Source organism: Myotis brandtii, unplaced genomic scaffold, assembly GCF_000412655.1.
Source record: "Myotis brandtii unplaced genomic scaffold, ASM41265v1 scaffold36, whole genome shotgun sequence".
NCBI classification, from domain to species: domain Eukaryota; kingdom Metazoa; phylum Chordata; class Mammalia; order Chiroptera; family Vespertilionidae; genus Myotis; species Myotis brandtii.
The window spans coordinates 5,782,766-5,794,042 of record NW_005363836.1 but is presented as its reverse complement, the minus strand read 5'-3'; the positions used below and the strand labels follow the sequence as shown (position 1 = coordinate 5,794,042).

General features: G+C 37.3%; 1 protein-coding gene across 3 annotated transcripts in view; it reads right to left on the bottom strand.

Moving 5' to 3' along the window:
- The window catches only part of ST6GALNAC3 (ST6 (alpha-N-acetyl-neuraminyl-2,3-beta-galactosyl-1,3)-N-acetylgalactosaminide alpha-2,6-sialyltransferase 3), a 524,877-nt gene that overhangs the window by 195,989 nt on the left and 317,611 nt on the right, over positions 1-11,277 (bottom strand). For all 3 annotated transcript variants that reach the window (XM_005871928.2, XM_014544356.1, XM_014544357.1), the window contains exon 3: positions 3,494-3,903. In XM_005871928.2, the coding sequence (XP_005871990.1) occupies positions 3,494-3,903 (410 nt within the window). The remainder of the gene's footprint in view (positions 1-3,493; positions 3,904-11,277) is intronic.

The following is an 11,277-nucleotide window of genomic DNA, read 5'->3' as shown; positions in this document are numbered from 1 at the left end:
TACTGTCATGGTAAACAACCTGCTTCCCTATTTATAATGATCTGGCCCTCTAGCAACTTCAGCGCGAAATTATAGCTAATTTGCCTACAAATGTCAGGTGGTCATAATCTGGCCACTCAGTGTATAAGTCAATATGTAAATATTAGTAATAATAAACTTACTGGTCACTTTTGAATGATGTTAGGGAAGCAATATCTTAAGATTGATAAAGAAAAAGGATTGGTACCATCTCTTTCTTGGTAACCAAATGGCTAATGAAGGCAAGTTTCTCTTTATAAAACATATCAGCAAATAAAGGAGAAAGAAATTACGAAATAGCACTATTTTGCAACCTCCAATGAATTATTGGACCTAGGCAATGATCATTAAAGACAGCTAACATAAAAAGAGAAAACCGGACAGTATTCCTCCTGATAGAAGTATCACCCAATGGTCCAATGGTCTTGGAAAACAAACTTGAACCTAATAAAACTTCAGTATAGAAATACCAACATAAAGGAAATATCCTGGTTACAATCAGCAAAATATAGATTGAGAAAACTCTATAGAACAAATGAACTTGTGTGTGTGTGTGTTTGCTTTTTGTTTGTTTATTTGTTTGTTTGTTTGTTTGAATAATAGAGCAAGAGAGAGGGTGAGAAATTCTAGATTAAGAGAAATATAGGTGACATAATTAATTGCAATGTACAGACCTTATGCACTCCTGATTTGAAGAATGTATGGACTTTAATGTTAATCCTGATTCAAATTAACTATTCAAATTAAATATTAATGAGATTATTGGAGAAGTTTGAAAACAGACTAAATATATAACATTATTAAGGAAGTATGGTTGATTCTTATGTAGGACAATGGCATTGTGTTTACTTTTAAGAATCTTAATCTTTTAGTGATACATGCTGAAATTTTATAAGTGAAATAATATGATGTCTGACGTTTGCTTCGAAATAATCATTGGAGAGGGGAAAAGTGAGCACTGGTATAGATGAAACAAGGTTGGCCATGAATTAATAGTTATCCAATCTGTGTGGTGGGTATACAGAGGTTCATTACACCATTAGTGTCTCTATAAATATGACATTTTCTTTCATTAAAAGGTTAAAAATACTCGTTTGACATTTGTCAATGAGCATCAGGTTACTATGGGAAATTCTTAGACAATAAAATCCAAACAACTATAGTTAGGATATAGATTTAAATTAGAGTGGAAATAGCAGCTTTTGAGGTCATTTTGGTCAACTTTTGTCAAACAGATTTTACCTAAACCATGTATTCTGTTCATTTCTAAGCCACTAGCATAGTTGTCTTCTCTGGTCTGGTTGTAGTATTTGGTGAAGCAACAAGACAGGATTAGACTTGATGAAGAAAACAGCAAGAACGCATCAAAAAATTATTTTGGCTACTACCCCTACATTTATTTTGATAACTCTACCAACTGAATGATACCTGCAAACTAATTTTACCAGATGAGTTTTTCCCCACTATACAAACAGCTCCCCTCATCACAGGCAGTAGGAAAATGCATATCCCAAAGCTATACTCTCCCAGTTCTCATTATACAATCCACACATTTGTGGCAGTGCTGTCTCATGGAAAGCTCACAGCAAAAGGCAATGTGATATAAACACATGGAAACATATGGCATACTAAGTTCTTCTCTGATACTCCAAAATGGTTCGAGGGCTTATATTATAACTGGGGGATACCCCAAGTGCTAACTGTGACTAATCAACAAACAAAGACCTCTAATTAATTGCATTGTTCTGGGGTAGTGGAGACCAAATCTTTCCAAAGCCCCTTAAGAATGGTCATATTTATGTGAAATGGTCCTACATGTGAGATTACTTACTCTTCTTATCTCTACTGCCTGTCTCCTTCAATAGCTTATGCTATACTGATTCAAATCTAACCATTGAGATTCTTCTTGGTACGTCTAACAGTATAAGGGGACAGTATTACGGCTATTTCTGTCTTACATTTCATTAGAAGCTGTTCATTTTTAGTGCTCAGAAGTAGAAAACACTAAGTAGGAGATAAGATCCTATATAATAAAAGGCTAATATGCAAATCAACCAAACCGCAAAACGACTGGTCACTATGACACACACTGACCACCAGGGGGCAGTCGCTCAATGCAGAAGCTGCCACCTGGCGGTCAGTGTGCTCCCACAGAGGAAGTGCCACTCATCTAGAAGCGAGGCTCACGGCTGATGAGCACAGTGGCGGTGGCAGGAGCCTCTCCCACCTCAGTGGCAGCGCTAAGGGTGTCCGACTGCTGGCTTAGGCCCACTCCCCACAGGCAACAGGCCTAATCCATCAGTCAGACATCCCCCCGAGGGCTCCCGGACTGTGAAAGGGCACAGGCTGGGCTGAGGGACCCCACCCCCCACCCCCCGAGTACACAAATTTCATGCACTGGGACTCTAGTTTTAAAATAATTATCAATATTGAAATTATAGCCATAGACATCAGAAACTTTTCCCCTACAAGATATACCCCAATATAAGGTTATGTTGATAATATTGAAGAGTAAAAGGTACAGATTTTGAGGAATCAGAATGTTACTATTGGAATTATAGCCAATGGTCAATTTATCCATGGTATTGCATGAATAAGCAAAATTCATGGTAATTTAAAACCTTAGCAATTACTTTCAGTATTTTCTTTCAGTAGTTCTTTACTAGAACTATATATATGAACTAAGAGCTATTGATTTAGAATTCCACTTCTCTCCTATATACTTGCTACCCTTTTAAAGAGAGGGAAAAAAAGGCAGGCAATAGAGTTATGTGGGAGATGAGGGGGATGAAGAGGAAATAGAAGAAACAGAAGAAGTAAGGAGTAGGGAAAAAATGAGGCGAGCAGGCCTCAAAAAAAAAAAAAAGAAGTGGAAGGCTGGTTTATAGAATGCTGCAGAACAATGGATGCAATGAAAAGTGCAAATAGATATTTAAAAACTTGAGCGAGTAGTTTCTATACCTTATTTTTCTTCAAGAATTCACTGTTAATGATTTTAAGTAATGCATAATTTCAATCTGATATTCTGCTTAACATGTTAGATACCAAGTGATGGTGTGCCTTATTAGAGAATCAATAGCCTGTTTGTTTTGTGGTCTCAGGTAAATTTTTGCCATTGCTTGCAAAGGAGTTTAGGTCCTAAAGTTCCTTAACATTTCTGTTTTGAAATGTTAAGGAACTTTTGGCTAAAATCCAATTTAATCAATAGCAAATTGAGCTAAATAAGAACAAATTGAAAGATATCCTGGGAAAGCATCCAGCATTTTTTGGAGCCTTAAGCCAATCAAATTGGAGAGAACAGAAGGTAGTGTAGGTGGAATTAATGGGACCGAGTTGCTGGCTCATCAAGTAATCATAATAGTCAAAAGCACATAACAGTCAGTTTGAAAAATCTCTCCATTCATTTGATAGCTGACAAAGGACTCAGCAAAGATTCAACACAAAGGACAATAAGGCTGCTTCTCAGAGGACTCACCTGTCTTTCCCAGTTTCCTTCTTAAAAACTCCATCACAGTAACTCATGCGCTTCTCTGTGGTGACATAAATTTGGGCACTTGGATAGATGTCAACAGTCTTTTTCAACATGTTGTAAACGATGCCATTGCCATCTTTCCTCATATTGCGGAAAGGGCCCCAAATCACATAAATAGTGGTGTTTGCCTCCTTGAAAAAATAATCAGGGCTTTTTAGCAAAAGAGGAACGCTGGTATGGGATACAACTCGAATCATTGTCATGCGGCCCACGTCTTCTTCGTAACCCTTGGTGGGGGCATTGTTCATTCTCCAAATGCAGGAGGCCTGATCTATCTCATTCCCCACCTTCTGACCGACCATCTGACCTGAGTTGGACACGATGGCACAAAGGTCGCAGTCCAGCTGCAAAGGCTGAAAAACATAAAGAGAAACAAGATGAGGGAAGAAATATAAATTAGTAAGGCCCACCTATCCAAATAAGTTTCTCTGGGAAAACAGAAAATTCAGATTATTATGTATACCTGCTGAATGTAGGAATATCTCTGAAATATACATGCCAGTACTATACTGAGTGCCCCAGGTTATCAAACTAGGGCCATCCTTTCATTTAAAAAGGGAATACAAATTGTTAAGTAATAATTTTAAGTTCTATCCCCTCATATTGGTTTAAAGTTAAATGGACAAATTATCACGTGTTTTCCACTCTAAATGGTGACTTTTCATTCAAAACTGTTAATTTCAAATGAAATAAGGAAATATAAAAAGATCTGATCTCTTTAATAAGGATGATGGCTAAAAAGAAGGCAAAAGGGAGCTACCCAGGCATCAATTCTATATTTTACTTATGTGCATGAATGGTTATGTAGAAGTTGATGAAAATATGAAAAATTCAGCAAATGACAAGGTTCTAAAAAAGATTTTCAGGAAACTGCTTAAGTCAAGTCTCAGGTTAGCAAAAATATTACAGAGATCCTTAAAAACTTCCTTTGCATCCCTGTGTTGGCTGGCTTTTGGGTTTACCTTTATTCTGGATGGGTAAGGAAAGGCTTCTTTTATGAACTCAGAGATCTCAGACTATCCAGAGACAATCTCTAGGGCTACTCTAACCACCACCCTTCCTTTTCCTAACCAATGAAGTAACAGGGACTCATAGAGGTTAAGCACCAGCTTTTAGGACTTCAAATAAGCTAGATAGAGATAAGTGCTAAGTAAAGAAAATTAAAGCAAGGACAGGGGTTAGTGTATGTGTGTGTGTGCGTGTGTGTGTGTGTGTGTGTGTGTGTGTGTGTGTGTGTGTGTGTGTTGGTAGAGTGATCAGTAAAGGCCTTAGGAGAAAAATGATATGTGATGAATGATCTGAATGAATAAGGATGGCTATAGGGATATTGGGGGGGGAGTATTTTTCCTCATTATTGTGGTAATATGGGCTTGCTATGAAAAAGTTGAAAAATAAAAAATAAAAGAATTGATAAAAGGATGAAAGATCTTCATATTTCTTCAGCTCAACAATTGCTACAATATTTTCTTGTATTTTTCTCCTTCTAGATATATTATTGCAGGAAGGTTGAGAAATACCATTCATACAATTTGGTAACCTTGGTTTTTTATTTGATTTCATATCACTAAGCCTTTCCATGTCAATAAATAGTCCTTAGAGACATTTTTAATGCATATGCAATATTCCATTATATGGTATACCACAATGTACCTGCTTGCCTACTCCTGGGCATTCAGTTATTATCTGATTTTTTTTCTATTATAAAAAAACTGCTTTGATGAACATACTTGTGCGTCCCATTGGATTTTGAATGCTAACAGTTATACATTAATTTAACTTTACTTCTTTGATTTAGTTTTCATTGTAGACCTATAAAATATGCTAGGGAGACAAAGGCATCTACTTATTTGAGAGGTCAAAGTTAAGAATTTTGAAGAAACTTGACTTGTAGAGCCCACAAAGGTTCATTTATGAGGTATCTTAAAACTGCTAACAAAGGGATTGTCCATCACTCCTGCTACAGTTAGATTTCTGAACTAAGGTGACAGCAGGTGGTCCAGGCACTAGGTTAGAATCGGTCCCCTCAAGGTACATGAGTATATTAGTGCACTTTAAAATGAGGTTCTGAAGATTGGTGCCTTAGTGAAGACTTCACCAATGGCCAAATGGAGACATGAGAAGGTGTCTCTTAGGACCAAGCATTGATCTAAGACTCGTCAACAAGCATACAGGAGCCTAAAATCTTTTGGGGTGATAAAGAACACTTAGCTCAGTTCTCCAAAGTCACTCAGAGTCATGCAAATCAATGCCTGATTTAAATCGAGTGTGTCATATGGCACACTCCAACTTATCACCAAGATGCATATGGTGTGGGGAAGTTATATTCAATTTTCTGTTCCAAGAGGTTGCTTCACTGTATAATAAAAGCATTTTGGGGGGTGTGGACTCCACAATTTAAAAAAATATCATAAAGGAAAAAGGAAGATATAAAGAAAATGCCTTAGACATGTTCTAATCTACAAAATGCAGCAATTTGCATTGGATTTCCCAGTCACAAAAGCGAATTAGCTGGTTCTGCTGTAACAAGGCTTAATTTAACTAATAAGAATCAACATACTGGTTTCACTTGACAGTCGTAACCCCTGAAAGTGATCAATTAAGACATCACAATCTGTTTCATGACAACATATCGGGATGCTGCAGCTGTGCAGATTATGAGGTCACCAGCTGACTAACAACTTGAGGGCAAACAATGGGAACAACAGCCTCTTATTTAAGTAACAAATATGTAATTGGACAGAGTGCTATGAATACAATGCCTTTGGGGGTAGATGATAATTTTTAAATTGCCTCTTTCTTTCATCCTAATCACTTGGCTGTATTGTCACCATGGCCAGAGTCTTAGGAGGGCATTGTCACATGGCCCTTCTGCTTAGTCACAGTCCTGCCTAGCTGTCTGACTTTCTGAATGAGGTACCAGGAAACATGTGTGCACACGGTGACTGCTCTATTTACCACTTGGTTGCAAGAACCATCCTTACAGTATGATAGGAGTGCAGGGTGAGATGAGTGAAACATTCTTCATCATAATAGAAGCTTCAGGTAACACAAACAGCTTGCTTGCTAAGGCCCAAAGGACTCATTTTTACCTTTGAAGGCACCTTCAAACTACAGTAAGCTATGATAAAAAGAAAGAAATACCTAGTCACAAATGGACAGTTTGATCCAAGAGCTGTTCTTATCTGGTTATCCGAGCTCCTTTTATTGGCTTTATCCCTGCATCTTGTGATCTCAACTTTCTTTGTTAAAATGCACTGCTGTTTCTTGAGCTCATTTATATTATTTGATTTGGGGTACGTGTTTGAAAATTTATTGCATATGCCTCCACTTGCTCAGTTTCTACCTCAGCAATCAGTTTCTTTCTAGGTTTTCCGAGACCTTTGGAAAGAATTGTCTGGTTCTACTTTATCAAGTCCTCTCTTTATTCTGAATTCTCTTTTTCTGTTGACTTGTCCCTATTTCTATGCATGTGTTGTTGTTGTTGTTTTTTTCATTACAAACAAACTTGACCTCTTCATCTTTTTCTCTTGTATACTCAAAATATCATCAAGCCAAATACTTTGGTTAGGCTTGGGCTGTGTCTATAAACTGAGATCCCTACAAATATACAGCCAAGCCTGTCTGAGCTACAGTGTCCCTGCTGAAAGAAAGACCACAAATGTAAAAAACTTCCTATTATTTAAAATCTAAGATATTGATTTTTATAATAATATTCCTATATTTTACTTGGGTATTTTCTCTCTCTGCAAAAGTATACTAGCTCTTGCTTACATATCTGGTTATAAACACTCAGCTTGGAGAAAATTAAGAATTTGATGACATCTATTAAACAACTAAGTAATTTTTTACTTAGTATCTAATCTGTGCAAAGTGAAGGGTAAAATAATTTTAAATTCCTAATCAGTGTAAGATTAACCTCAGTATATGATCAACTAAGATTCAGTTCATATACTATTTCAAAGGCTGAAGAGATTGCCTTGAAAATCAAGGTTTTTTTCCTCTACTAAAATGAATCTTGACATTTGCTTCCTTACAAAAAACAAAAATTTAATTCCTGTCTGTAGCACAGGTAAAGCATGGAAGAGAGAGGAAGGGAAGCAACAGTGTGAGAAAGATGTATAAGTATAGGGTATTATATTCATTTATATAAACATGATTGAGCACTTTATATGAGCCAGTCATCCTACCTAGCACTTTTTCACATTTTTCCACTCAATTCTCATAATAAATTCTTCAAAACTTTGTTTTTATTTCCCACTATAGGGATGAGGAAATGGACATGAACACAATGTCCAGTGGATAGTAGATACCATTCATGTTAAAAAGGAGCACTTTACCTTTGATGAAACACATTCATATCACTATTAAGAAGTGAGAGAGAATAAAGAAATATTTATTACTAGAGGCCCAGTGCATGAAATTTGTGCACTGGGAGGAGGGTGTCCCTCAGCCCAGCCTTCACCCTCTCCAATCTGGGACGCCTCAGGGGGTGTCCGACTGCCAGTTTAGGCCCAATCCCAGGATCTGACCTAAACCGGCAGTTGGATATCCCTCTCTCAATCCAGAACTGCTGGCTTCCAACCGCTTGCCTGCCTGCCTGCCCCTAACTGCTTCTGCCTGCCATCCTGATCACCCCCTAACCACTCCCCTGCCAGCCTGATCGATGCCTAACTGCTCCCCTGCCGGCCCAATCACCCCCAACTGCCCTCCCCTGCCAGCCTGGTTCCTCCTAACTGCCCTCCCCTGCCATCCTGGTTGCCCCTAACTGCCCTCCCTGCTGGCCTGATGGCCCACAACTTCCCTTCCCTGCCGGCCATCTTGTGGTGGCCATCTTGTGCCCACATGGGGGCAGCCATCTTGTGCGAGGGTGTGATGGTCAATTTGCATATTACTTCTTTATTATATAGAATCATTCTGCACTATTCCCAATATAAATAGAAGTAAACACCTCAAGTGTCACCATGTATTATATTTAAATTATTTGTATTAAATTATAAATTAATATTTTAAACATAGTGGTAGCCAAAAACTTCATCAGAAAAGAAAAAACAATTAACATTGATGAAAGCCTCCTCAGGAATGTTAGGTATACATGTGAGTGGAATTTACCTGTCCTTTCTGGCAATGGCATTATCATGGTATAAGAAATTATATATATTTTTTCTTCGTAATATTTTCAATTTGTAATATGGCTGAAATTTCAGTCTAACATAAATTAATCACGACCAGTATTATTAGCTTTAAAATGGTCCTTCACATCTTACTCAATGTGCTTTTCAATTTTTATTCACAACGGCAGTGAGTTGTGTGTCTTTCTGAAGCATGAAATGGTTACAGTCCATGTCTGAAAAAAAGAAAAATAAGACTCTGGCAGATGATGTTTCAATAAGCTGGTCTCCTCCCTTCATGAAAACCTCCTTGACATAAATTCACCTTAGAAACACCCACAATAGCTGTTTTCAAGTCCTTGGGGATGAAAGTTAGCTCAAAACTGCCAAGTCATTCTGTAACTCAAGGATTGTTCTCCCCTTTGTACTTCTGAAAACTCCAGGGTACTAGCCAACTGGGATACTATGCTCATAGCATAGGTCATTTTACAGTCATGCTGACTTTTATTTTTATTATAAGTATGATTATTTGGCACAAAATGAATTCTGTTTGCAAAAATGCTGAAGAATGTGATAACTATGGGGGCGGGAATGAGAAAGATGTGTCTATTCTTATTGCTTTTTAAGAGTTTGCCACATTTTAATAGTCAGCTTTACTTTTCTGTGTTTAAGTATTATTTATGTAGACCCTAGAAACCAATTTATCATGACATGCCCAACTGATCCTTGCCTTATTTAGAAAAAGAAAGGATGACCTACTAGTAAACTAAGATTATTTACTCTGATTGGCAAGTTTTAGCTTTTGTTGAGTCACAATCACTTTTCAAATTCATATACATATAGTTAAAGAACTCTTTTGTTTCTCAACTTTAAATTTACTATACACACACATATCCACATATCCACAAATACACACGTGACCACACACACACACACACACACACACACACACACACGGTTACCCTTATCCAGTTGATGAGATAGCTCACTCTCCTATCTACTTTATCATCCTGCTCCTTACCAACCACTCTGGAAAATTCCTCTCCTCACTTCTGTGGGTAAGAACTTGACAAATGGCCTCATCCTTTTTGAATGATATATTGGGACAACTGCCAAGCACTTTACATTTTAATCAGTAAGAATGAAATATTTAACCTTTACTTTTTTCTCCGTGAATAAGCTTATAGACAATAGAACAGATAATTAAAATCTGTGAATTAAAACTTGCAAAACAATGTGGTTCTCCCAGCAAAGAGAAATGGCCATGTACGAAAGGTCACCTGCCAACTAGTGGTAGTTATTAAATCTCTGCATTTATCACTGAGGTGGCTTTATAGAAAACGAAGGTCAAGACATTAAATTATGAAACAGCTAGGATTAGAAAAGGTCGCCAAAAACTCAGCTAAAATTTAACCAAACCTGTTAATTCTATACCCTGGAAGCAAACAGAAACAGCCGGGGATGAAACACAACACTGGATACACTAATCTATCTCCCTACTTGAGCCCCTGAACTGAAAATGAGTTTCCATTTGATGTGTTGAAGTCTAAAATGAAACTTGCTCATCTCAAATCAAAACAGGAGCTTTGATAAATATTTCAGGACAAAAATCATATTTGAATTGAACCAGTTTAAATTATTAAAGGCATTGTTTTACATGACCATCATGGTTGCTTTCATTTTGACCATAAGAATACAATTTAAAATATTGGAGATGGGGTACTCCTGGCATTTTAAATGCTATAGAGGACAATCAACTCACCACCCACTAATTTACTACTTTAATGTTGAAACAAATGAGATCTTTGCTTTTCATCATCCAATTTGGACAGATTTGAAAAAAGCAGGTTGAACAGAGCTCCAGAGACACACTCTTCAGTTTGCTGTCATTTATTCCTCTGCTCTTTCTGAATGTCTTTAGAGTTTCAGTTTTAGAGGCTTCAACATGTATAATGATGCCATTGGGGAATAGATTTTGCCTTTATTCTCCTTGATGTTCTTTTGAGGTCTTTCAAGTGAAAGGTACAAAAGAGGCATTAACAATCTGGCATTGTTTTTATTGCTTGACAAAGGAAAAAATGTATTTTAATTTTCCCCGTGTTTCAGGAATGATTAAGCAAGCTGTTTTCATCTCCACGAGTCACTTTCAGCAGACCTCTAACTGTGAGCAAAGAACTGTGAAGACTGTTCTAGAGAGAAATCAACACAGTTCAATCCAGCCAGTTTATGTACTTCTTTCCCCCTCCACAAACCAGCATCTTTCAGTTGGTGCGGCTTTAGAAAGCAGTGTGTATAAATCATATACTATGAGTAACAGCATATAAAAAGACAGATTTGATAACCCATGGTTTGGCTCTGACTCTCTGTGGATTTGGGATATGGCATTTACCTTGATTTCTGCCTGGTGGCATTATATCCAAGCATAAAACTTAATATGGGGATGCATAAAAATGTTAATGTCAAGAAATAATTCTAAAACAGGCAACATAAAGCTATGCTTCTCAGTTACCATAGATAATGTGTTCTCTTTATTTGAAAGTTCCTTGAGAGAAATGGGTCTGTATAATCATGGAGGCATGCCCAAAAAAGCAGCTTGCTTTCTCTGGACTGGAAGGCAAA